At 42.7% G+C, this 27,256-nt stretch overlaps 3 protein-coding genes across 3 annotated transcripts; 1 reads left to right on the forward strand and 2 right to left on the reverse strand.

Moving 5' to 3' along the window:
• Positions 1-2,801: 2,801 nt before the first annotated feature.
• On the reverse strand, positions 2,802-3,755 carry LOC306996834 (olfactory receptor 52K1-like; the record flags this gene model as incomplete). The annotated part of the gene is made up of 1 exon (XM_079609738.1): positions 2,802-3,755. One exon carries the CDS (start codon positions 3,753-3,755, stop codon positions 2,802-2,804), a length of 954 nt encoding a protein of 317 aa, XP_079465864.1.
• Positions 3,756-8,911: 5,156 nt separating this feature from the next.
• Positions 8,912-9,889, reverse strand: LOC306996835 (olfactory receptor 6N1-like; the record flags this gene model as incomplete). The annotated part of the gene is made up of 2 exons (XM_079609739.1): positions 8,912-8,925; positions 9,214-9,889. 2 exons carry the CDS (start codon positions 9,887-9,889, stop codon positions 8,912-8,914), a joined length of 690 nt encoding a protein of 229 aa, XP_079465865.1.
• A 15,320-nt stretch (positions 9,890-25,209) lies between these two features.
• or60a1 (odorant receptor, family 60, subfamily A, member 1) lies at positions 25,210-26,199 on the forward strand (the record flags this gene model as incomplete). The annotated part of the gene is made up of 1 exon (XM_079610667.1): positions 25,210-26,199. The coding sequence occupies one exon, from the start codon at positions 25,210-25,212 to the stop codon at positions 26,197-26,199; it is 990 nt and encodes a 329-aa protein (XP_079466793.1).
• Between the last annotated feature and the right edge of the window lie 1,057 nt (positions 26,200-27,256).

Genomic DNA, 27,256 nt, shown 5'->3' on the forward strand with positions numbered 1-27,256 from the left:
TATTTCCTTTTTTATTCAAAACATTCACATACTAGTAGGCTATTGTCATCAATTACCTGGGGTGTATTCCAGAAAGCAAGGTTATCTTACCATCAATCATACCCTGAACTCTCGGTTGATTAAACCAAACTTTGATTACTCAAGGTTTGCTGGTTCCAAAAATCATCCGAGAGTAAGTTCATCCAACTCAGAGTATATTCATGGTTAACACACCAGACATTCTCAACAGAGCGACGAATCAACGAGTCACCATGGAAATGGACGCTAAGAAAAAGTGTGCCATACTTATTTTGTTAAATGCTGATTTGCATACTTGGTGGATATCGCGCCATTTTTGGTGGTTGTACAATAATTTTTCAATCTTTTTGAAATGTGAATTTGAATTAAATTTGAATATGAATTTAACCTAGGGTGGTTTAACAAGGAGGCCTCTCTGAGGGCCATGCGCTTGAAATAGTGATCTTGCCTGGAGCTCAGTAGAGCGGTGGCTTATTTTCCAGAATAACTCTCTAACCGAAAGTAAGCCAACTCACTCAAACAGAATGATTATCAAGGCAGCCCTCTCTTTAGTTTTGTTTCCTCATAATCCTCATAAACGACTCTTAGTTAGAGGCATATTCACGATAACCTTCCTTAAAAAAGGGAGCTCCAGGGCCCCAGTTAAATTTTTACCCTTTCATATTTTTCTGATACAATGAACAAACATCCCCTTAATCCCTTTCTATAGGGAGTTGAGGTCACTATACATTTTCACGGTGGTGAAGTGACCTACAAAGCTCAACCTGTGACTTCAAAACCAGAGGCCTTAATGTAAATGAGGCCTGCCATACCCATGCAGCCTAAAAGGGTGCACTCACTACCAAGCCCTGCGACGGGCCTTCAGATTGGTTCCAAACGATGGAACTCATCACTCATCATTGGCCCAGCCTCAGGCCTGATGTTATGAGCGCCTGTGGAGGAAGAAGGGCCCAGGGGAAGGAATAAGGAAGAAAAGAGGGTAAATGTCCAGACCCTCAGAGGGAAGGTTGCTTCACTAGTGCTGAGAGCGCCTGTGCTGGATCACTTCCCTCAAATCCTGCTTACTTTTCCTCTGATCTCTTCCTTCTAGTTCATTTATAGCATCAAATAAACATGAATGAACATCAGAAGGAATGTTGTTTTAACCGCGGAAAGGCGTCAGTACACTCCGCTCTTCAAGTTCAAATCCTCCCATGTTAATCTACTAACTCTCCTGACTGCTTTGTCGAACAAAATGACGGATGGCGAAGTATGATTGGTTAGATCACATGTCAATCAAACTCCCTGCGAAGGGTCAATTCTGAGATCAAAAGTAGCAATTTCCTTTTTTATTTTTTATTCTTCTGGCTTGAGAGTCACATTAAATGCATGATGGTAGCCCTGTATAATATTAGGAGAGTTGTAATGCATGACAAAACAAATCAATAATTCAACAATTTTATTTGTTAAACAATTTCAATAATTATTGAAGAATTGTTAAACGTTCAGAAAATTCGTAATAGTTTTTTATAGACATTTAGAAAATATTGCAAAAGTTTTGCGCAAATCTGTAACGGCAATGCAGCTTCTGACAAGAAAGCAAAGCATGCCTTCTGTTTTGATTCTGTTAATTTTTAATGAAATCTTAATAATATGCTGTACTTTACTAGCTGATGTATAGAGAGCGGGGCACAACCTAAAACTTTTTGACTTTCTCAGTTTGATTAAATTCACTTGGGGCTCAGATAATTAATTTTTTTCCCACATGTCTAGTACAATTATGTGGTTTTGTTTCATTAATACAGTGTATACTTTTTTCTTAATTTACCCCGAAAGGATGGAAGTGAAATGTGACAACATGCCCCACAGGTGCGGCATTTTGTAACATGTGAGGGGCACATTGTAACATGACCATATGACACTTTAAAATGTTATCTGATCTAATAAAATATATATATACAAGACAAACTAAAATATGTTGTCAATAAAATAGAATTATTAACTTTTTCCATGTAAAATAATGGCATTTTTTAATAATTAAAAATAAACACATTCTTGACAACAAACACACCATAAAGCACAGCTATACAGCATAGTTCAAAACATAATAATAATGAATCACTTCTAAACATTGACTCTCAGTGTTAATTCACCATGTTATCATGTTTTCTCAATTCATAAAAGTATAGAATAGAATATCATAGTTCTAATAGGGGCACGTTGTAACGCAGTGTTATAGCGTGTCCCACCTGCGCAACTGGGATTTAAACTCTGCTAGTGTCTTCTGGTTAGTGAAGCATTAAATAAGTCAACTGTTAAATAACAGATATCAGATTAAAATAATATCTGATGTCTCTAATTTTAAATAAACACAAAAAACAGAGATGAAAAATGTACTTATAAAATAAATAAATATTCAGTGATATCTTCCAAATATTTTTTTTATTTTGGCGCATTTTCTTTATATAATGTTGATAATATGGGAACTAATAAATACACTAAGGTTCGTCATGCTGGCATGTGTGGAAAGTTTTAAACTGTGTGTGTTACAACTAGACCCGCGTTAGTTTGTGCCCCGCTCACCCCTACAAACTACACATCATTTGCATTTGTGTATAGGTTTCCATCTTGTTAGATGTTTTAGATGTGTTTTGTAAAGACATTATCTGCATTCTTTTTTCTTTGTATTTATCATGCATTTATCTACATAGTATCATTCAGCTTTTATCAAAACAATAGTTCCTTTTATAAAAGTTATGTGTTCTATGTCATATTGTAGTATCCATTAGTTTGTAAAAAAACATTCAGTTCTTTAAAGGAAAGACCTTTGCATTATTTATAAACTTCAGAAATGTTACTCGTATTTCTTTTGTTCTCCATCCATAGATTAGCGGGTGTAGACAACTTGGAAACAATAAGTACATGATGCTTATAACTATACGGTTGCTAGGAGAAATGTTATTCCTTATTCTGTATGACAAAAATGCAATCAAAGCAGAAATCAAACTAAGCGTCATAATAATAATGTGAGTAATGCATGTATTAATGGCCTTTAAATGAGTCTCTCCAGATTTAAACACAGAAGAGAAAATGACAACATAAGATACAGTAATAAGAATAAAATCAACAGTTGTTACAAGGAAAGCAGACAAAAGTCCTACAATATTATTAACAGATATATCTCCACATGCTAACTGAACCAACGCCATGTGTTCACAAAAAGAGTGATCAATGACATTAGTTACACAAAATGACAGTTTTCCAGCCAGACAGACCATGGTGACAATAAGGAGTCCATTTCTCATTACTGGCACAACAACAAACTTTAGAAAGTTAGAGATTTCCATGTATTTATGATAATGAAGAGGTTTGCATATTGCAAAGTAACGGTCCAGTGCCATCCAAAAAAGCAAAGTGGACTGAAATGTTCCAATAAAATGAAGGCCAAACATTTGTATCAAACAACCCGTTAGAGATATCTCACTCCAATTAAATAAAAAGCTAAGAAGCATGTTAGGCACAAAAAATATAGGCATGATCAAGTCTAGCACTGCCATGACACCTATTAGTACATACATAGGAGAATGCAGAGACTTTTGTGATTTGATTAAATATATGAGAATACTATTTGCTGTGATAGCTAATAAAAACATCAGAAAGAAAGGGATAAATAACAAAGGCCTCCATTCTCCTAGGCTGTAGAAACCGACTAATTTGAAGTCTGTGAATGAGATATTTTGTGTAGGTAGGTCCATCATGCTGACAAACTCTTCTGCACACACAGTGTTCTGTTCAAACAAATGAAGTTAATGAAACTGAGAAGAGAATTATACTGTAGTCGAGCAAGTTTCACTTTTTAAAATAACAAAATACAGCATTGTCATATGTTCTACTGTGCCAGCAAACGTCATATCTGTAGTGTGAAGTTAAACCATTGCTGAACCAGTACTGTTAATGTCAATAGAAAAGGGGAAAAAACACCTTTACCTTACTTACTTTTTTTGTATTGTTGAACTGTAATGCAAATGTGCATGCTACATTTGAAACTTCAATCAGAAGTAAATTGAATAATTCATTGTATTCATATGTAACTGCAGTAAATCCGATATATTACGTCTACCCATATACTCGTTAATCTGAGCTCTTCCCATTGGATTGTTGAACAGATACAATTTATTATATTTCAGATGTGTTATGTTTTACTTGTTAGAGTGAAATGAAGACTTGACTCATATCTTCGTCTCTATAAACACTGTGTTGTGTTCCCATGAGTCTGTGTGCTACTCCCATTGAAGAACAGAGCTCAACGCCTCCTGTATCATGGGGTCTCAGTTTCTGTGTTAAAGTTTTTTCTGAGTTCTAGGATTTTTGTGACTAACAATCAAAAAAAGTAATCACAAATACAGTGTTAAAATATAGCTGCAAGCAGCAGTTATCGGGGCCAAGCGCAAGAAGACGACAAGACATGTCAACATGGCTAGGAGTGTCAGACCAACTACAGCAAGGAGCAATTAAAGACATTTACAAAGGATTTTGGCCAAATGGCTGAAAAATCAATACAGTAACTTATAAGATGATTTAATGGTTTATCACTTTCGACCAATAGTTGGCGCAGTTACGAAATCAAAGTGATGTGGTCAGAGTGAAGTGAAAATTACACAAACAAAGTTTAGTGTCAATATGTCAAGGCATTGCAAATATAAAGCCTGAATAGTCATTTTGCATCATGCCTCAAACTTGCTGCTGCGGTGTACACAAATGGTTTTGTCTATCTTTGAAGCATCTTTGCACCACTTCTGGCCACAGTACCTATGAATGGTTCGGGACTCATGTGACGTGGTTTAGCAGGTTGAACCACTCAGTTGACGCTGACTTACCAACTTGCAGAGGAGAGGCTTCATTGTAAGAATTACCACACAAAACCAGATTAGCATGCTAAGTTATCTTAACACTAATGTATCTTATGGTTAACCAGATAGATGAAGAGCCACAATGCATTCGTAAAGTGTAGCATTTATTATAATGATATTACATTGTAATTAATGGCAATGTCCTTGTTTTGTTCTATTATAGCGCCACCAAGTGGTGCAGTTCCACTGCTTTTTTTAATGTGTTCTCAGAGTGAGCCCATACATGTGTGTGTCAAATTTGGTGAAAATATCAATGCTGAATATACAGAAAAGTGTAATCTACTGATGGGTCAGTTTGAATGTCTGATTTGGTTTTAAAGGCCGTTTCACACCAAATTGATATTAAAGAACTGGTGGCGATGAAAGCCAACTATGTTGTCACCTCGCATCGCATGCATCTATACTACAAAGACTACAGCCAACGGCCAACTACATGTAGCATGTATGTTATGCACCAGAGTGAGAGGAAAGGACCGTCTATACCAGCAGGGGAGGTTATGCTTTATTTTGCTAGTTCCCTTTAAACATTCTATTGACTATAAGTAACGATTGCAGCACATTGTAAAAAAAAACCTGTGAAATTTACAGTAAAAAAACGGTAGCTGTGGTAGCCAGTATTTTACCTTAAAAAATATGGTGGCAACCTTTTATGTTTTACGGGACTTACATTTATGGGCAAAAAAAAAAAACACTTCTTCACTCGCAACATGAAGAAAAGTAGCACACTTCACTGTCTCTGATTTCTCTGCCACGCCTCTCGCAATGAGGTACAACTCAAATTTCTGAAGCCATACCTTCCAATTTCAATTCTCCGCCAGATTGCCGTGAATAGACAAAGCTGATGATGGTTGGAGTAGCAACATCTTTTCAGTTGTGCTTTTCTTTTCTTTTTTCTTTTTCCTTTTTTAAATTGACATGTCTTCTGACACCCATTATGTATTTTATATACTTAAGGTGAAGAATAATACGACACAGACATGAGATGACTTTCACAGCAGGGTCTCGTGTTTTTACTTAACTCGACTGTTCATGACGTCACTCAGGTACGGGTAGCATAATCATACAAAATACATGACAGAGGGGGCCAGAGCAACAGTGTTTGACATTGTACTTGCGAGTTCACACACCTCTTTAACGTTGATTTTAGTGGTCTCCGACTGGCGAAGTCGAACATCATTAGTGCCGACATGAATAATAATCTTAGAGACTTTACGATTAGCATTAGCCAGCACTTTTAAATTTGCTATGATGTCAGACGCTCTGGCTTCCTGCAAACATGCGACTATGGTGGCTGCATGGTGTCTCTATTTTCACGTTCCGTGTAATTGAATAACTAGGGCACTTTCAACAGGATGCTAAGTGGGTGTTTCACTGAGTGGGGAGAATTTATTTGTTATGGTAATTGGAACGGAAGAGCGGTGTTTTGTCCCGCGACTACAGCGTCTCTCGGTCACCCAGTTGCCCTGCTGCACAGGCTCTACAGCCGGAACCGAACAATGTAAAGAGTTCACTAAGCTAGTCGCATCCAAAGCAATATCTAAAGCCCTTGCACTCTTACTATCCTCGATTAAAGTTTGGATGCGTGTCTCTTGTTCTGAAATCTTCTCCGTCTGCCTGACTGTCTCCCTGAGTTTATCACATGTAAATCCTGTGCTGACAGAGAAAGCTATACTATACATGTGACACGAAGTGTGACAATAACAGAAGACATTACCTGACCGTGTTTTTTGACTGATCCTACTTACCACAGTTGTTTGATAGACTTGTAAAAGGCGCGAGTGCGTGAGAGAAAAAAAAGACGGCAAGCACAGATGGCAGGTTAACAGCCTAGCGAGATACTAGCGTGTTGTGCTAGCGATAACGATTTAGATAAAAGCTAGCGATGTCAGATTAATGTGATAGGCAATATTAGACAATATCTAATATATGTTGATGAGTAAGTTAAATTTACTGAGTAATGAGTAAAATAAAAACAACAAGGAATGATAGTAAATAGAGATTCAAAACAGAAAACTATACGGAGCTTACAGACACAAACCAGCAGGAATGCAGACAGGAGCAATCAATCTAATCGGAGCTCTTCCAGATCTTTTTGTGTGTGTCTGTGAACACAGCTGCACATCATTGAAACTATATTTGTATAGTAGGATTATATGGAACAGCACACTGTTTTCAGAATGAGTTAAACACTTTTGAAAGCATACACTCAATAGCAGAACGCATTCTCTAATAGACCAAAATGTGTTGAATTGTGAATGGCAGAAATTTAAATTAGGAAGATTTAAAGCAGCTCTTAAAAGATAAAAGTGTCATTATTCATCTCAAGTCAGTTCAGTGTTAATTCAGTTATCAATTATGAAAGAAGTTCAAATCAGCTATATGCAGCTCTACAGAAGGCAACAGTGTCGTTTTTCAGCTCAGTTCAATAACACAGCTATAAAGAAGTTCTGCACAATAGTGTCACCATTTAGCTCAATTTTTTTTCTCATACCGATAATATTACTGAATATAATCTGTCTTTTTAAACCCCAACTAAGAAACCCAAAGGCGACAGTGACAAGGAACCTAAACTCTATCAAGTGACAGAATGGAGAAAAAACCTTGGAAGAATCCAGACTCAGTCGCGGCGCCACTTCTCCTCTGTAAATATAGTTAAACAAAACATAACCACCATTAATAGGAATCTATATGGAAACAGTAACTCTCAATAACTTATGCTTATTATTATATTAAAAAGCAGTTCATTCTCACTGTTTGTGAGTGTGAAGTAATCATAAAGTGCCTTGTATTACAAGGTCTACTCTCACACACACACACACATTTGAAAACCCACAAAGCTTTTTTTTTTTCTAAGCTCCAGTACACAATAGTATACTTTCAGCAATTGTTGTAGGCTAGTATTCCTTATACAAGTGGTCCACCATGTGGACAAGGTGATGCTATTGCATTTACCAAAACAAGGAAAACGAATCTCAATTCTGCATATATAAATGGGAGTTTTTATATTTAAAAAAGTACAGTATCTCATATTCTGTCAGAGAAAATGTATTTGGTATGTTAAAAAAAGCCATTAACTGAATCTCAAATATGCCAGCGATTAAGCTATAAACTGGTAATATTAGAGAGATATTTTGAATTGTTTACTTTATTATGTGCTGTCAATAAGAACTAAGAGCTGAGGTAGGCTGCTACATTTTAAAGCTTAATCTACAGTAAAGAGCAATCCTAAAATAAGAACACATTTGCTAAAGAAAGAAATAAAGTTTGGGTCTGATTTAAAAGTCTCTTTGTTCAACATTGTGGAACAAAAGAACAACCCAACTCAAAGATAACACTAGATGGTGACACATCACCACTAAATCAGGACATTTGTTTGGCAAGATTTTTGAAAAATGGGGGATTTTTACATGACGCAACAAATTAGATATCATTTCATAATATTCATTGTTCTGTTTTACTCTATAATTACTCTACTCAGTATAAATAAATTTTTTTATGTAATTAAAAAATGTAGCCTATAGTGAAACAAGTGCCAGTACAAAATGAACAGGTAAAGCTATAAATAGGCCAGAGCCTATACATTTGATACATACATGTGTGCACAAGTGAGAACATATTTAGATGCTAAACCTTAACTTTTTTGTGGATGAAATTAAATGAGCTTGCAGTGGGTTCAAATGGCTAAGACCACATTGAAATTTTCTGAACACATTAGGATTTTACCCCCCTTAAACCTGAAAAAAAAGTGTTATCCAGAAAGCGAACTGCTCTGTACGTTCTTGAACTGAAGCACATGATACTTGGAACATTCTCAAATGCTTTAGCGCCCATGCCCGCTTGAGCCCTGCTGTCAAGGACACACACTAAACACTAGGAAATTGTGAAAATCTAATTTTCCCTCAGATCGTTATGATGATAATATAATCTATAATGAAAAACACTAGTATATTTAAAAATAATGAACATTAGAGGTTTTTCCACTTGTAGGATCAGACCTTTGAATCCTACTGTACAAAATCTGAAAGTAGACAAAACATTATACAAGAGCATTTGCTTTTAATCATGTCTTTGGTTGTCTATAGCTTTACATATAATTGAACACAAAAAGTACATAAAGATCATGAAATTGCAAATATTTTAGGTACTTTTAGTATTGAAGTATAATAACAGATTGTTGATGCACACAATCTCTGGGTTATTTTAACAGTACATTTTCTGATCTCTTTGGTTCGAACTCCATATATTACTGGATGCAAAAGTGGTGGCAAAAGTGTTATTTGGACTGATATAAAGACATTCATCTCACTAGATATAAGCACAGTAAATCTGTTATATATAAGAGAAAAAACTGTGGCAATTGAAAAGTTTATGAAGATTATCAAATGAGGAAGGCATGTTCCAAGTGCCTTGGTTTGACCATTTTTTGACACTTTTAAACTAACGGAAAGTATTTTAACATATGACAGCAATATAAGACATGTAGGGAGCACAGATAAACACACTATTATCAGTAAACCATACACATTGCTTAAAAAGCCAAGACTACTCGTACTACATGATATGTTAATGATTGAAAGGTTATCACAAAATAGTTTATTAAGAGTACGGCTGCATAAGGGAATTCTGGATGTCAAATATATTTGACCAGCTATTGAGAAAACAGGAACTAAGTTGCTTAACATAAGCCACATTTTAATTTTACTGGGATTCATAATAATATGGTACTGTAATGGCTTACAAATCGATACATACCTATCGTAGGCCATTACTGTCAAAGTAGAATAAGTGCAAGCACCATAAATACTAAGCAAATAGACTTGGAGAAGACACCCCTCATATGAACTAGTGTGCCAATCAGTTATGAGATTTGAAAGAACTTTTGGCCAAACAGCACTGCTTCCGAGCAGTCCACTGCACATCAGGTTAAACACAAATATATACATTGGCTTATGGAGACTTGATTCTAAGTAGATAACAAGCATTATAAATATGTTTGCTAAGGTTGCAACTGAGTAAACTAAGAAAATAAAAACAGTCAATACATATTTCCGTGGACCCAGCGATTCATATGATGAAAATACCAGATCCAAAGCAGTAGACTTGTTCATCCTTCAGGCTGGAAAAGCAAACAATTAAACATGAAAACAGTCTTGTTGAATTGCTTATACATTATAGTATTATTAGTAAAAGTAAACAGTTGTTACATAAACTTTAAATATATCTCTGCACGCATTGTGTAACATGTAGGACCTGCAAATATAATACCCAACAAAAAATTCCTGTTGTACCTTATTGTTAATACAGACCAGGCTCTGTGTGTACTGCTAACATTGTGTCTTGGCTCAGTTCATGGACTGTTGTTTTATAAAGCCCTTCTGTTGCTTGGCTGGAGGAGAAGTCAACAAATTTCGCAGAGATTTCTTTAGGGAGCAAATTCCCATCCATGTATCTTGAACATTTTATTCTTGGCTTGGAGAAATGGGGAACTTAATAACCTTAAAAAATATCTTCACTTTACAGAGCATACTTGGTAAAGGTCATTCAATAAACATCAGCCATTGAGATGAAACTATGTATGATGTACACATGTAAAACGTTACGTCTGAAAAGAGAGGAAAAAAGGAAAAGTAGTTTCTCACACAGGCCAACGCAATGTGAACCATATTAATATTGTGAGTTTTGGTCATACACCATTTAAGGTGTATATACTAAAGTACAACCAAGGAAGATTGTTAAATAAGAAATATGTAAACTGGAGGGAGTTTATCAGCTGAACAATCTGAAGGATTTGTGAGATGACAGTAACTTATAGAGCCTATCTGTATCATCAACACAAGGAAAACACGTGTAATAAAAATAATTGTATTAACAAAAAATAACTAATATTAAATGAGTAAGGAATTAAAGTGCATGAGATTGATAAATTGATGGTTGGATAAAGTTGAATGTTACTATGATAGAGTTATGCTTTCTACTTTCGTTCTGAAACACATGTGAAATCAGTCCAATGGAGTGGCAGAACGTCAGAGGCGGGTGACGTCACAAACCAGGAAACTATAAAGTAGAGATGCACAGATTACAATTTTCTAGGCCGATTCCGATTTCCAATTTTTCATTGAGTTTGATTTGCTGATACCGATTTTAGCCGATTCCGATTTCATTTTTTCTAACCACTTTACAGCACACACAAATATTTATTTTCTATCTTTTCTTTAACCCTTTCACGAGTAAGACCCCCCAGAGTGAGTTTTTTCAAGGCGATCGTTATTTTAGAACGTTCCCTTTAATGTTTCCATCAATTCCATGGCGACTTATTACGCTATACGCCGCAGCCACAATAACACTCTATGACAGATGTGTTGCTTTTATTTAGTTTTTTCTTTTTTTATTCAAAATATTCACAAACTTCTTACCATGTCATCAACCATCTGATATTCCAATTCTCAAATATGTGTAGGTAACTGTTAGGTCTTTTAAAAACCTTTATAAATAATCTTGATAAATAATTCATCAGTTTCTCCCGAAATACATGCAAGAAAGTGGCCGGTGAACTGTGAGAAGAATAGAGTCAACTTTATAGTTACTTACACTATGTTTGTCTGATATGAATAACACACGTCGGCAAATTATATTTGAATAGATTGTTATTGCTCCTTCCACAGACATCAGTGTGTATTTTACAAACTCTAAATGTATTGTTTTACATGTGTATTTAAATGTCTGAAAATTAAAATAAACATATATGTGGTTGAAAGCACTGCATAGTTGTGATATGACAGCGCTGAGGCTGAGCTCGTCCGACTCTGGCTCAGCACAAACCAACGCGTGGTAGCACAGTTTGAATCTGACAGTTATGCGACGTCACTGAACATGTGGCACCGTACTCTCAGGGGCACAGAAATTAAAATCCCATAAGCTATATGGGACTGTACCGCTCAAAAGGTTATTAATGCGGCGGCCGAGTACATTTGACCAGCATAAAATAGGCATATGTCAGACTGACCGGCCGGTCGCCGGTCATGGCAGATCACGTGAAAATCGGACAGTTCCGGTCACCAGCCGATCAATCTGTGCATCTCTACTATAAAGCATGCCCAAAACAAACAGCGTACACTCGTAATAGTCTGAATTAAGTCGCTGACAGGCACGGGAACTCGCGCTACATCGATTGACGCAGTGGGAACATCTATACCAACGCCACCATAACGAGAAGTGACTGTCCTGTGTGAAATTGTGAAGAGCAGCACTACGTGAAGAGCACCTGGGACCCTGGTGTAGAGTCCAGATCCAAATAGTAGAACCTCACAAATGTGTCAGTGTGATAGCCTCGACCACCGACTTGTTCATTCTGCTCTGGATCATGAGGAGGACAGGAGGAGGACAGGAGGAGGAGGAGGACAGAAGGCCTTGACCATGTCAGGTGCAAATTCCAAGCACGTAGGTGAAACCGACAAGGCTTGCAAATCTCTGATTCTTTTAAGAGAAGTGGAAGCAAGAAGGAACAACGCTTATAAGGTCAAAAACTTGGTCGGAACCTCCTCAATAGGCTCGAAGGGAGCCAGGGACAGGCCTTGCAGGACATTGGCCAGATCCCATGTCGGCACCCTGGTACGAGCTGCAGGCCTCAGCCTCAGAGAACCATGGAGGAAACGAGATACCAAAGGGTTTCTCCCCAAAGACATTCCAACCAAAGGAATGTGGTAAGCAGCTATTCCATTCAGATTGAGTGGATTTGCACACACTGCTGAATGATGATGGAGGGAGAAGTAGATATTGTCCTTTGGCACTCTTGCACCAAGTTTGTTTGGGTGGAGGCCATCCTGTTTAAACAGTTATCTCTAACTCCAGAAAAGACTGAAGTTGTCAATGAAGTTCACTCCTTTTATGTTGCTGGTTAAGCCCAAGCAACCGTGAAAACCTATTTGTTCCCCTTGCTGGGAGTGGTCCACTGATGAACGGCTGAACTTTATGAAGTTCTTAAACATAAGTTAGTGAGGAGTGAGCCCATCTAATCTTTCAATCAACAGCCAGAGTATATAAGCAGCTGCTTAACTCTCTCTAGCATCCGCTGTTCCAGCATCCCTCCACCTCCCCAAACTCCACCTTCATCTTAGGTACCCTGCCCTTCGTAATCATATCCTATGTTTAGCCACTGTGGGGGGTATATTAGAGCTTGAGTTGAAGCTGCTTCATCGAGCCCCTCATCAGTGGAAGGCAAGCCAAATAAGTTTAACCTAATATCTTAAAAATTTTGGGCATCTTTTCGGTGTCAAAGTTCTACTTCGAAAGAAAACTAATTTAAATAAGTTTAAAGGGGTGGTTGATTATGATTTCATTTTTTAAATTTAGTGTGTAATGTTGCTGTTTGAGCATAAACAACATCTGCAAAGTTACAACGCTCAAAGTTCAAAGCAAAGGAAGATATTTACTTTTAAAGAAATCGTTTTTTAAAGACTACAACAAACGGCTGGTAGGGACTATGTCACGGGGTGACAAATAACCCCCGGAACTAATCCCATCAGAGAAGTGTTCCCGCCGGGACACTTTTAGTGTAACACTGTCCCCGGGCTTGTGTGTGTGTCTGTCGTCATGACAACTAAATGGCAGATTGGCAACAGGTGCGGGGACTTCACTTTGAGTGCCTGATTGAGGTGGCGCCAGTGTTTGGAGAGGATAAAACACAAGAGAAAGAGAAGGCTGTGTGTTCTCCCTCCGCGTTGTGTGGTTGTTTCTTTGTCTTCCCCCGGCGATCTGGTGTGGTTCTCTCCCGTTGGGAAATGTTTGTGGAGTGTTGCAGCTGAAGGACCATCGTGAAAGAAGAGGAGTGTTGCTTGTGGGATCCGAGGGCAGTTTTGAAGAGTGGAATTCGTCGTCTGGACTGGGAAAGAGTGAGATGAGCGATTGACAAATTGAATCTCATAACCGCATGTTTTCTACACTAAATTGGATACTGGTTTGAAGTGCTTGGATCACGTTGTATACATCGCACTGAGTGAAATATACTGATTCCTTGTCGATCTCTAGCCTCCCCCTCGGCCATTGAAACCAGCGAAGTGAAGCCGCTTGTAGTGGTGAGGAAATTATTCACCGCATCTGTCCCAACTCTGACTATCATCGGCTCTTCAGATCGAGACCTCTGGGTGAGTGTTGGCCTTACTTTGCACTTGAAGAGTGGATTTGTAGTGCTGAAATTGACGTTTCCCATCACGTTGCATGTTTGGAATTGGACTGTCGTGTGTGTGTGGAAGATTTACCTTTTATCGCTGTGCACTCCCCATGTGTTATGCTGGTCTACCGTCCATCATAAGAGTCTAGAAAGATCGATTGCAGTCACCTGGTGGATGTCAGAAGGAAAAGCCCCCGTGTGCACACTACACGTGAGAACTGGTTACCTCTGCTTGGAGTTTGTATGCTGTCTGTCCCAGTGGAAGCCCGGCTCAGCTTGTGACTCTGTCCCCTGCAACACACGTGAGAACTGTTTACCTCTGCTTGAAGTTTATGCTGTCTGTCCCAGTGAGAGCCCTGCTCAGCTTATGACTTTGTCTCCTGCCACCCCTGTGAGAGCTGTTCACCTCTATTCGAAGTGTTGATTCCGTCTGTTCCAGTGAACGTCGCTCAGCTTGTGACTTTGTCCCCTGCAACACACGTGAGAACTGTTTACCTCTGCTTGAAGTTTGTGTGCTGTCTGCTCCAGTGAAAGCCCTGCTCAGCTTATGACTCTGTCTCCTACCACCAACGTGAGAGCTGTTCACCTCTATTTGAAGCGTTGACTCCGTCTGTTCCAGTGAACGCCCGTTCAGCTTGTGACTTTGTCCCCTGCAACACACGTGAGAACTGTTTACCTCTGCTTGAAGTTTGAATGCTGTCTGTCCCAGTGAAAGCCCTGTTCAGCTATTGACTCTGTCTCCTGCCACCCATGTGAGAGCTATTCACCTCTATTTGAAGTGTTGATTCTGTCTGTGCCAGCCAAAGCCCCGCTCCGCTTGCGACTTGCAGGGCTCCAGACTGCGACCAATTGGTCGCATTTTGCGACCAAAATTTGAGAGTGTGCGACTGAATTTTACATCCAGTCGCACATGTGCGACCAGTAAATTAGTCCCTTTTTTTTCTACACGTTAAACGTGGAAGGGGCTTATCAATGAATCCGGAATGTGTGGCAGTGCAAGAAGAATAGGGAATGGCCACTGTAAGTGGCTAATGTGTGGAGGGGGAGGGTCCTAGAGATAATCGAGCGCGCGTTTAAACGTCTGTAGGAAGGAGACGGAGACAAATATCACAACCTGCTATGTGCGTCTGAGCCACGAGCAAGCGAACTATTGACTCGTTCTGCGGCTAGTGTGCCAGTTAAATTCACTTGCTGGCTTCTAAAATAAAACATTACAACAGCGATAATAATAAAAAAACGTGAAGAAAACGATTACTCTTTGTGCATTGTTCAATGTGAGTGCCAAATGCTCGAACATGACCTGTCATTTACGCCGTCATCACCCGGGAGTTGATAGCGCACGAGCGCAGGCGAGACCTGAACTGCAGATGTTACCATCGGTGTTTAAACTAAACTCATTTATTTTGCCAATGCAAACATTCAAGAGCAAGACGCGAAAGAGAACTCGCGTCTAGATTTGTGCGCGTGTGTGTGTGTGTGTGTGTGTGTGTGTGTGTGTGTGTGTGTGTGTGCGCGCCCGCGCGTGTCTATGTGTATGCGTAGGTTACTCATCTCGGACAGCGCGCAAATATTATCTTTCAAGTTATCTTTCAAGTCTTGCTCTTGAATGGACAAATTCACACAAAAAGTATGTCAACATGTCCGTCTTGATGAGTATCCTAGCAGACATAGTATCTGTTATGCCTTAAGTGAACATGTATGAAGAAAGACACTCTATCGGTGTAGGCCTACTGAATCAGTTCTGAATTAAATAGCTTTTGTAACTTTAATAAGGATTCATCTTTAATTTATACAGTCAAATATGCAATGTTATTTTACATTTGATTATTTTATTCAATTTCTGTACCTGAAAACTAATGTTAGACCTACCTGAAAAGCATAGTTTATTTTATTAGTAGGCTAGGCTATCTTTGCTCTATTGTATTTATTTGTGCTTTTGCTTGTGGTTTGATTATTTCTTAATTTTTTTGACAGTAGTCTTTTTTTCCCCTGAACATAACACCGAAATCATACCGAAACCGTGAACCTAAAACCGTGATACAAACTGAACTGTGAGCTATTTGAAATGTTGCAGCCCTAGTACAGTGTCACAGTCGGATGATGATTCAGAGTGAGGTTTTAGTGGCAAAAAAGGCCGAACCCACCATTTTCGGGAAGACTGGCTGCGAGAATTCAGCTGGTTGAGGTAGTAAGGAGACAAATACCATGAACTGCGAATGTTGCAGTCGCTACCCCATAACTGCGGGGAACACAAAGTTTGCCGACAGTGCAGGCACTTCACAGTTTAAACACAATACTCTATTTAATAACAAAGCATAGAGTAGCCTATGCGGTGTTAATAAATCAATTGCCGGTTGCTTTTAGAAGACAAGAGGCTGTAACGTTAAATCAGAGCGCAAAGGCATTGTAATTTCTGCATCTATTATCAAAGTATTTATTAGTAATACACTGGAAATTAGTAGAAATGTGAATATTTGGTTAGTATGTTGATTTACGGTGTGTGCTCCTAAATTTCCTGGTTGTGCTCCTAAAATTTTCAGTTAGGGGCCACTGTGCTCCTAGGGAAAAAAGTTAGTCTGGAGCCCTGGACTTGAGTCTGCTGTAGCCCTGAAACCCACCTGTATGGTGCGAAGTGCCCACCCTTTACAACTCCTGTGAGCCCTGATCCACCTACTCCCCTGCGATACTCACCTGTGATACTCACCTGTTCAGTGAGTTGGCACCAGAGCCAGAAGGAAGTAAGCTTGACTCAATTACTCACCTGCGATACCCACCTGTTCAGTACCTACCACTGCGAGTTGGCACCAGCGCCAGAAGGAAGTGAGCCTGACCCCCCACTTGCCTTGGATTCCTGGGAAGAGGAAGGAAGAGGAATTTTAGATTAGGATTTTCAAATTGTTTTTATATTTAATAAAGCCTGTCATTCTTTTTATTCCTGTCTCCTGCCTCCTCCTTTGACACGCTCCTCAGGGTGATCCTGGTCTAGGGGTGGGTGCAGTCTGGCTTGGCCCACCTCGACCTGTGACATATTTTGGCGTAGTCGGCAGGGTTCGCCTTGAGTTGAGCGATCAGAGGTTGAGATGGCGGAGGAGGAAGAGCCTGGGGCTCGGCAACCTGTCATGCCGATTTTCATGGGTGCCCCATGGGCCTCGAGGTACGGAGGCCCGGGGTCCGAAGTAAGTCTGTCCCTGTGGAAGACCCAGGTGGAATACCTGGCGGGGCTTCAAGGTCTGAGTGCTCTGCAGAAGGTCCAGTTCGTTTTGAACTCTCTGGAGGGGGAGGCGAGAAGAGAAGTTCAGGTAGCACCAGAAGCCAACCGTGCGACGGTCCAGGCTATCTTTGAGTTTCTTACGGGGCAGTATGGAGATACCACTCCGGTAGCCGCTCTGAGGACGAAGTTTTTCAATTCTCGCCAGGGTCCCCGGCAATCTGTTCGAGCATTCGCCTTGCAACTGCGGGAGCAGTTTTCCAGACTCACGGGAAGGCGGGACCATGGCCTGGGGGAAGGAGAGGTGTTGCTGCGAGATCAATTCCTGTTGGGGCTGCGAGAGGGTCCCGTACGACAGAGCCTGCGGGTGCAGCTTCGGAGAGGGCCAGACATGACTTTCGAAGAGCTGAGGCAAGAAGCCCTGGCTCTTGAGCGCGACCAGGCGGAGCATGTGGAAACCCCCAGCTGTTTGGCTACCAATGTCGCCGAATCCCCCTTGGCCATTGCGGCACCCGACTGGAAGCAGGCCCTCCGGGAAGAACTGAGGCGAGATGTTCAGGAACAAATGTCCGAGTTGTCCAAGTCTGTCATGGAAGAGCTTCGTCGGGAGCGCCTGCAGCCACCTTTTCACTCTCGGGAACGGGCTTACTCCGACGGGAATCGCCCTTCCGAACGCCGTCCTCCCCGGCCAGCGGGCTCCCGATTCCAGTGGGACGAACATGGGCGGCCCATTTGTAATGGCTGTGGAGAGTCGGGGCATTACTTTCGCCAATGCTCTGCCCGACGGGCATCACAAGGGGGTTTTTAGAGTCTCCGGCCACTGTGGGTCAAGTGGTCGGGACCCCCGTATTAGACCCCTCTTCTTCCACATCCCCTCAGGGTCGCTTGATAGGCCGCTGCCCAGTGGTGGTGGCCCAAGTTAATGGTCAGGAGATACATTGTCTCTTGGATACAGGCTCCCAAGTGACCTTATTCTCTGAGAGTTTGGCCCATGAGCTGTTTGGCACCAACGGTAGATCGCCTGTGGATGCTCCCTGGTTGACGCTGCGTGGGGCAAATGGACTGGACATACCATACGTAGGATACCTTGTGACCGATTTGGAGATCCATGGAGTTGTAGTGCCTCAGAAGGGGGTGGTAGTTGTCCGAGACCCGTGTCTAGGGTCCCATCGTGCCCTGATTGGGATGAATGTCATCTCGGATTGCTGGGAGGAGCTATTCCGAGGTAGACCGGCGCGAACAGCTGTAACCCCGGCCGGACAGGAGTGGGACCGTATCAGGGCCGATTGCCGCCGGATATGTCTGGCTGAAAAACAGCATGACCGGGAGAGCACGGGAAGAGTGGCCTGCCGCTACGCCCTGTCTATCCCAGCTCGAAGTGAGGCTGTAGTCTGGGCCAGGCTGCCCCCTCGACGTTACCATCCGCAAGAGTGGGTGATGGTGGAGCCCCACGAAGAGGGTCCCAAGGTGGAGATAGCTCGAGGACTGGCAACTGTTCAGGGAGGCCGAGTCTCAGTAAGGGTGAGGAACACGAACCCCTTCCTTGTCCACCTGTATCATCACCAATGTTTGGCCCGGGTGACCTCAGTAAGACCACAGCAGGTTCGTGAGCAGGGCGAAGTTAACTTTAAGCGGGTGAGTCCTACAGTGGTCGAAGTGGCTTTAGCGCGGGCCGGTCCAGGAGTGGAGGAGGTAGAAGGAGGATTGCCTGCTCACTTAAAGGGAGAGTCTTTACGGGGTGACGGACTGGAGGAAGAACAAGTGGGACAACTGCAAGAGTTCTTGAGGGGATGGCAACATCTGTTCTCTACTCACGAGGAGGACTATGGCCGCACTGACGTGGTAAAGCACCAGATTCCAACTGGGGATGCTGCACCAAGCCGAGAGCGCTACCGACCTGTACCACCGACCTTGTACACCGAGGTCCGCACCCTGTTGCGAGGAATGCTTGACCGAGGGATTATTCGTGAGAGCAGCAGCCCTTGGGCCGCACCGATAGTGTTGGTCCGCAAGAAGACGGGTTCCTGGAGGTTTTGTGTGGATTACCGCCGGCTGAACCTGGTGACCAAGAAGGATGCTTTCCCGTTGCCGCGGGTTGAAGATTCTCTTACGAGCCTCACTCAAGCTGCCTGGTACTCTACCCTCGACTTGGCCAGCGGTTATTGGCAGGTGCAGATGGACGAGCGTGATCGGGAGAAGACGGCATTTACCACCCCTTTCGGTCTCTATGAGTGGGACCGGATGCCGTTCGGCCTCTGCAACGCTCCAGCCACGTTCTAGCGGCTGATGCAGCGTTGTTTGGGCAGCCAAGTGATGGATACCACCCTCGTCTACCTTGACGACATCATCACTTACTCCCCCGATTTCAAGTCCCACCTGGAGCATCTTGGGCAAGTCTTCCGCTCCCTAGAGCGCTACGGACTGAAGTTACAACCCGACAAGTGCCAGCTCTTCCGTAAAGAGGTCAAGTTTCTGGGGCACGTGGTCAGTGCAACAGGGATCTCCGTTGATCCAGAAAAAGTGAGGGCGGTGCAAGAGTGGACCGCTCCCCAGACGGTGCGTCAAGTTCGGTCATTCCTGGGCTTCGTGGGCTACTATAGGCGCTTCATTAAGGACTTCTCCAGAATCGCCAAACCCATCAACCAGCTGTTGGGAGGCACGGGTCGAGCACGGGGTCGAGGGTCCCCCTCCATCCAATGGGACCCAGCCTGTGAAGCCGCTTTCCAGCAGCTCAAGCAGGAGCTCTTACAAGCCCCGATACTGGCCTATGCCGACTTTACCCAACCATTCATCCTGTACACCGATGCTAGTCAACTGGGGTTGGGAGCCGTGTTGGCGCAGAAACAACAAGGAGAGGAGAAAGTCATCGCCTATGCAAGCCGGAGCTTACCCCCCCGCAGAGAAGAATGACTCGAACTACAGCTCCTTTAAACTCGAGCTACTGGCCATGAAGTGGGCGCTGGGTGAAAAATTTAAAGATTACTTGTGGGGAGCCAAGGTACGAGTTGTCACGGACAATAACCCGCTGGTGCATCTACAAACGGCCAAACTAGGGGCAGTGGAGCAACGCTGGGTGGCGCAACTGGCCAACTTTGACTATCAGATCCAGTACCGGCCAGGGAGAGAGCACACCAACGCTGACGTGCTATCCAGGTTACCGGGTGAAGGATCGGCAGGCCATACACCGGCCTCAGGACTGGGTTCCGACGAGGGATTAATGGTGGGAGTTGTAGAGGCCCCAGGGCAGACGCCTGAGGACCCCCCTCCGTGTTGGGGGTGGGACCCACAACGATGGAGACTGTGGCAGGGCGAAGATGGAGATGTGTTGCGGGTACGGACATGGTTGGAACAGAAGACCTGGCCCGAGGGGGCGGAACGTCGAACTCAGACCCGAAGTGTGCGAGGCCTGCTGGGACAGAGGGAAAGGCTTTACTTGAGGGATGGGGTGCTCTGTAGGACGCTCCAGGACCCCGGCCAAGGAGAGGAGGTTTGTCAGATCGTGGTCCCTGCAGGTCGTTGGCAGGCGTTACTGGAGGCGTACCATGCTAGGATGGGACATCAAGGGCAGGAGAGGACATTGGCGTTGTTGAGACGACATTTCTACTGGCCTGGGATGGAGGGTACCACCAGGACTTACCTTCAGAGATGCCCACGTTGCACCTTGTTCAAGTCCAGGAGGGAGAAACGGGCACCGCTGGTCCCGATTCAGGCCAGGGCACCTCTGCATATGGTGGCAATGGACTTCCTCACCCTGGGACGGCCGGTGGACCAGATCCAGAATATTCTCGTTGTCACCGATCTGTTCACCAAACATGCTTGGGCCATCCCCACTATGGACCAAACTGCCCTGACCACTGCTAACGCCCTCTGGAAGTACGTGATCCAGCCATTCGGATGCCCTGAAATCCTCCATTCGGACCAAGGGGCCAACTTCGAGTCAAGGGTGATTCATGAATTATGCCAACTGTACGGATGTAAGAAGACCCATACGACCCCTTATCATCCTCAAGGGAACGGGGGGTGTGAACGATTAAATCAAACCTTGCTGGGCTTGTTGGGAACCTTGGAGGAAGAGCAGCAGGGCCACTGGGCTGATCGGCTCCCAGCCGTGATGCAGGCGTACAACAATAGCATACACAGTACCACCGGTTATGCCCCTACCTACCTGATGTTCGGCCGACATGTGAGGCTCCCAATGGATATGCTTATGGGAACCACTGGGGGAGAAGAGGGAAGTAGTCTGTCCGACTGGGTAGCGAACCATCACCGACGCCTCCAGTCCGCATACGAACAGGTCGCTGGCCGGATTAATCAGGCGGCGGTAAAGAACAAGAGATTGTATGATAGGACGGCCCGAGAAGCCCCGCTACTGCCCGGGGAGAGGGTGCTGCTACGGGACAATCGCCGACAAGGGAAGGGAAAATTGAGCAACCGATGGGAGGCCCAGCCATACGTCGTTCAGCGACAACCCCATCCGGACCAACCTGTATATGCCCTACGGCCCGAAGGGAAGACGGGCCCCGAACGGGTGTTACACCGTAACCTGATCCGCCCTTGCCCGAATTACCCAAAGCCAGTGGTAGAGGACCCACCGGCCGAGACGCCTTGGATGCCCCCGCTGGTAGGATGGGCAGTGATCCCGAGGGGCCTAGGCCTAGGACCACGACCTGAAGCACCCATCTCCCCACCACGACGTTCTCAGCGAGAGAATCGGGGTCAGCCTCCAGCCAGGTACGGAGACTGGGTGACTGGAGACCGTTCTCGGGACTAGAACGGTTTGGCAGGGGGGTATGTCACGGGGTGACAAATAACCCCCGGAACTAATCCCATCAGAGAAGTGTTCCCGCCGGGACACTTTTAGTGTAACACTGTCCCCGGGCTTGTGTGTGTGTCTGTCGTCATGACAACTAAATGGCAGATTGGCAACAGGTGCGGGGACTTCACTTTGAGTGCCTGATTGAGGTGGCGCTAGTGTTTGGAGAGGATAAAACACAAGAGAAAGAGAAGGCTGTGTGTTCTCCCTCCGCGTTGTGTGGTTGTTTCTTTGTCTTCCCCCGGCGATCTGGTGTGGTTCTCTCCCGTTGGGAAATGTTTGTGGAGTGTTGCAGCTGAAGGACCATCGTGAAAGAAGAGGAGTGTTGCTTGTGGGATCCGAGGGCAGTTTTGAAGAGTGGAATTCGTCGTCTGGACTGGGAAAGAGTGAGATGAGCGATTGACAAATTGAATCTCATAACCGCATGTTTTCTACACTAAATTGGATACTGGTTTGAAGTGCTTGGATCACGTTGTATACATCGCACTGAGTGAAATATACTGATTCCTTGTCGATCTCTAGCCTCCCCCTCGGCCATTGAAACCAGCGAAGTGAAGCCGCTTGTAGTGGTGAGGAAATTATTCACCGCATCTGTCCCAACTCTGACTATCATCGGCTCTTCAGATCGAGACCTCTGGGTGAGTGTTGGCCTTACTTTGCACTTGAAGAGTGGATTTGTAGTGCTGAAATTGACGTTTCCCATCACGTTGCATGTTTGGAATTGGACTGTCGTGTGTGTGTGGAAGATTTACCTTTTATCGCCGTGCACTCCCCATGTGTTATGCTGGTCTACCGTCCATCATAAGAGTCTAGCAAGATCGATTGCAGTCACCTGGTGGATGTCAGAAGGAAAAGCCCCCGTGTGCACACTACACGTGAGAACTGGTTACCTCTGCTTGGAGTTTGTATGCTGTCTGTCCCAGTGGAAGCCCGGCTCAGCTTGTGACTCTGTCCCCTGCAACACACGTGAGAACTGTTTACCTCTGCTTGAAGTTTATGCTGTCTGTCCCAGTGAGAGCCCTGCTCAGCTTATGACTTTGTCTCCTGCCACCCCTGTGAGAGCTGTTCACCTCTATTCGAAGTGTTGATTCCGTCTGTTCCAGTGAACGTCGCTCAGCTTGTGACTTTGTCCCCTGCAACACACGTGAGAACTGTTTACCTCTGCTTGAAGTTTGTGTGCTGTCTGCTCCAGTGAAAGCCCTGCTCAGCTTATGACTCTGTCTCCTACCACCAACGTGAGAGCTGTTCACCTCTATTTGAAGCGTTGACTCCGTCTGTTCCAGTGAACGCCCGTTCAGCTTGTGACTTTGTCCCCTGCAACACACGTGAGAACTGTTTACCTCTGCTTGAAGTTTGAATGCTGTCTGTCCCAGTGAAAGCCCTGTTCAGCTATTGACTCTGTCTCCTGCCACCCATGTGAGAGCTATTCACCTCTATTTGAAGTGTTGATTCTGTCTGTGCCAGCCAAAGCCCCGCTCCGCTTGCGACTTGAGTCTGCTGTAGCCCTGAAACCCACCTGTATGGTGCGAAGTGCCCACCCTTTACAACTCCTGTGAGCCCTGATCCACCTACTCCCCTGCGATACTCACCTGTGATACTCACCTGTTCAGTGAGTTGGCACCAGAGCCAGAAGGAAGTAAGCTTGACTCAATTACTCACCTGCGATACCCACCTGTTCAGTACCTACCACTGCGAGTTGGCACCAGCGCCAGAAGGAAGTGAGCCTGACCCCCCACTTGCCTTGGATTCCTGGGAAGAGGAAGGAAGAGGAATTTTAGATTAGGATTTTCAAATTGTTTTTATATTTAATAAAGCCTGTCATTCTTTTTATTCCTGTCTCCTGCCTCCTCCTTTGACACGCTCCTCAGGGTGATCCTGGTCTAGGGGTGGGTGCAGTCTGGCTTGGCCCACCTCGACCTGTGACAACTACACGACAGTCCTCCCGGGTTAGTGACATCACTAACCCTAAAATTTACATAAACCCCGATCCCAGGAACGCAATTTCTAGATTATCATGACAGAATATGCTAATCAATGACTAGAATATACTACCCATAAGCTACATAAATTTATCAACTAACCATTCAGAAATGTTCTGTTGCTTCTACATGTTGTTACTTCTTCTTGAGTCTCTCCATTATTGTCTGACTCCGGTTTGAACATAAACATTGACATTTTCAGTGCATGTCTGTGTGAGGTACAAGGACCCAAACTGTTGAAGCTCCGCCCCCTGTGCCGGGAGCAGCAGCTCATTTGCATTTAATTGACAGACACAAAAACAGTGTGTTTTTGCTCACCCTAAAAAAAAATTAACATGCTATATAAAAATATCTGTGGGGTATTTTGAGCTAAAACTTCACATACGCACTCTGGGGACAAGGGCATTATACCACCCCTTTAACAAATGTGTCTTTCTTTCTTCCTTTATAAATACAAACTCTGACCGAAAAACATGAAAAAGTAACTATTGTCATTTTCTGCCGTGTTTTAGTGAAAGTATCTATTTTGCTGCTCACCATGTTTCTGCTACTGTTGTTATTAAAATAACCATTTTATCTGCAGCTCTTAATGTGGCGCTTTACTTCTTTAGCGAGGGAGAGATATACAGAGTGGAAAAGGGCTTGAATAAAGCACTTTTGGCTCTAGATAAAAATATTATAGATATAGCTCCGAAAGATCATTACCATAAACAACCCTGAGTTCTTGTGGTGTGAACCGCTCCGTTGTTTTGACCCGCTGCTCACTTTAATCTATAGAAACGGTAAAATGCCGCAATTATGTCTCGCGGTACGGATGGAACTAAGTCATGGTTGCACCATTTTAATAACACTGATATATAGTAATAATAACAATATTATTATTATTTATTGAAAAAAAAAATGGGAGTAGGGCCTTTAAGCAGATGACATCCACTGGAGGTGGGCCTTGTAGAATAAAACAGTATAAAGCTACAGCAGTTCAGATCCTCAGAAGACAAGAGAGTCTGTAAACATTAGGTACGTAAATAGATATCTCAGAATTTAATCCTACAGTTAATTTTGTATACTTTGTATACAATTGTTTACTGCATATTTGTTGTATAAGTGAAATGCCTTTCTTTCTCTCCACCAGGAAAATGATTCTGCCAAGTTTGAACATCACTCTGATTTTTACCAGTTATGGCCCACCTGGTGCTCTGAATTATGGAGTTTTTGTAATCTCTCTGGCAGTCTATCTTACAACTGTTTTTGCAAATGTTACACTGATGCTGGTGATCTGCTTGGACACATCTCTCCATAAGCCCATGTACATATTTTTATTCAACCTAGCTATTAATGGACTAATCGGATCATCTGCTGTACTTCCTAAAATAATGGAGAATCTTGTTGATGATATGAAAGACATTCTGTATACTGACTGTATTCTGCAAGTTTTTTTTATTAATATTTATGGAACATGTGCTTATGCAATACTGACACTTATGGCATATGACAGGTATGTTTCAATTTGCAAACCTCTACAATATCACAATATCATGACTCCGGGTAAAATAAGACTTCTGCTTTTTATTGTGTACTGTGTTCCTATCTGCTCTCTAGCTGTACAGGTGTACCTTACATCAAGGTTACCTATGTGCAGGTATACAATAAACAAGTTGTTTTGTGACAATTTGGCTGTTGTTAATCTCTCCTGTGCCAAAAATACCTGGGGAGATCTGTATGGCATATGTCTGGTACTTGCTTTTGTTGTTCTACCTCTAATCTTTGTCATCTTATCATATGTGCGGATATTATTTGTCTCTTTGAATGCATCAGAAAACGCCAGAAAGAAGGCTCTAAAAACATGCACACCACACTTGATTACTTTTATTAATTTTTCATTGGCCTCTCTTTTTTCTGTGATATACAATCGATTTAATTTCAGTCTTTCAAAAGAAGTTAATGTGTTTATGTCAATTCATTTTATCCTGATCCCTCCACTTCTGCATCCACTTATTTATGGAATTAGAACAAAGGAGATCAGCAATAGCCTCACAAAAATGTTACACAGAAAAATACTTGCACTTGGTTTTAATTTAAAGACTGAACAAAGGTGTAATGATGCACTTTTTATTTCTACTAAATAAATGGCAATGCCTATATGAACACATTTGAATGTCTTATATTACATTGTGTACATTGTTTAATGGCATTAGAGTTGCTGATATTTACATAACTCTTATATACATTGGTCTATGCAAATAATCCACTTCAAATTACCTTAAATTTCGGAACAAATTTCACATACTTTTATCCTATTGATGTTGCAGCCATTTTATAAAAGCAACATATTTATATGCATACTGCACATAGATTCCTTCTCCTTTGTAGTGTTATTAAAATGTGTCAAATAGAAAATGTTATTCAAATGTTTATATAGGTGAGAAGACACCTATTTACACAGATGAAAAAAAAGAATGTAAAACAATTCTTTTCATATTCAAAACTTTGATACTTTATTCTACAAACCTGTTCATCTTTTTATGTAACCGCTTTTCTGTTTTTTTTTTTATTCCCGCACTGTTAGACCTCATACCAGACTTTTTTTACAGTAAAATACTGGCATCCAAATGTTTGTGTTAAGGCAAGGCAAGTTTATTTATATAGCACATTTCATACACAATGGTAATTCAAAGTGAATTAAAAAAACAAAAAATAAAATAAAATACAGTACAAACAGTCGGACGAACAGTGGCACAGTGCTCATTCAGTAAATGCACAGCTAAAGAAGAAGTGTTTTGAGTCTGGATTTGAATGTGGCTACAGTAGGAGCACACCTGATCTCTTCTGGAAGCTGGTTCCAGCTGTGGCTGGCATAATATCTAAAAGCAGACTCTCCTTGCTTTGAGTGAACCCTTGGTATTTCTAGTTGATGTGATCCTAATGATCTGAGTGATCTGTTGGGTTTATATTCAGTGAGTATATCTGCAATGTATTGAGGTCCTAGGCCATTAAATTATTTATATACCAGTAATAATACTTTAAAATCAATCATATACTGTATGTAACTGGGAGCCAGTGTAAAGACCTGAGGACTGGTGTGATATGTTAAAATGTTCTGGTTCTGCTCAGGATCCTGGCGGCAGCGTTCTGTACGAGCTGCAACTGTCTTATGGTCTTTTTGGGAAGGCCAGTGAGGAGTCC

The sequence above is a fragment of the Phoxinus phoxinus genome (assembly GCF_949152265.1).
Source record: "Phoxinus phoxinus genome assembly, chromosome: 4".
NCBI classification, from domain to species: domain Eukaryota; kingdom Metazoa; phylum Chordata; class Actinopteri; order Cypriniformes; family Leuciscidae; genus Phoxinus; species Phoxinus phoxinus.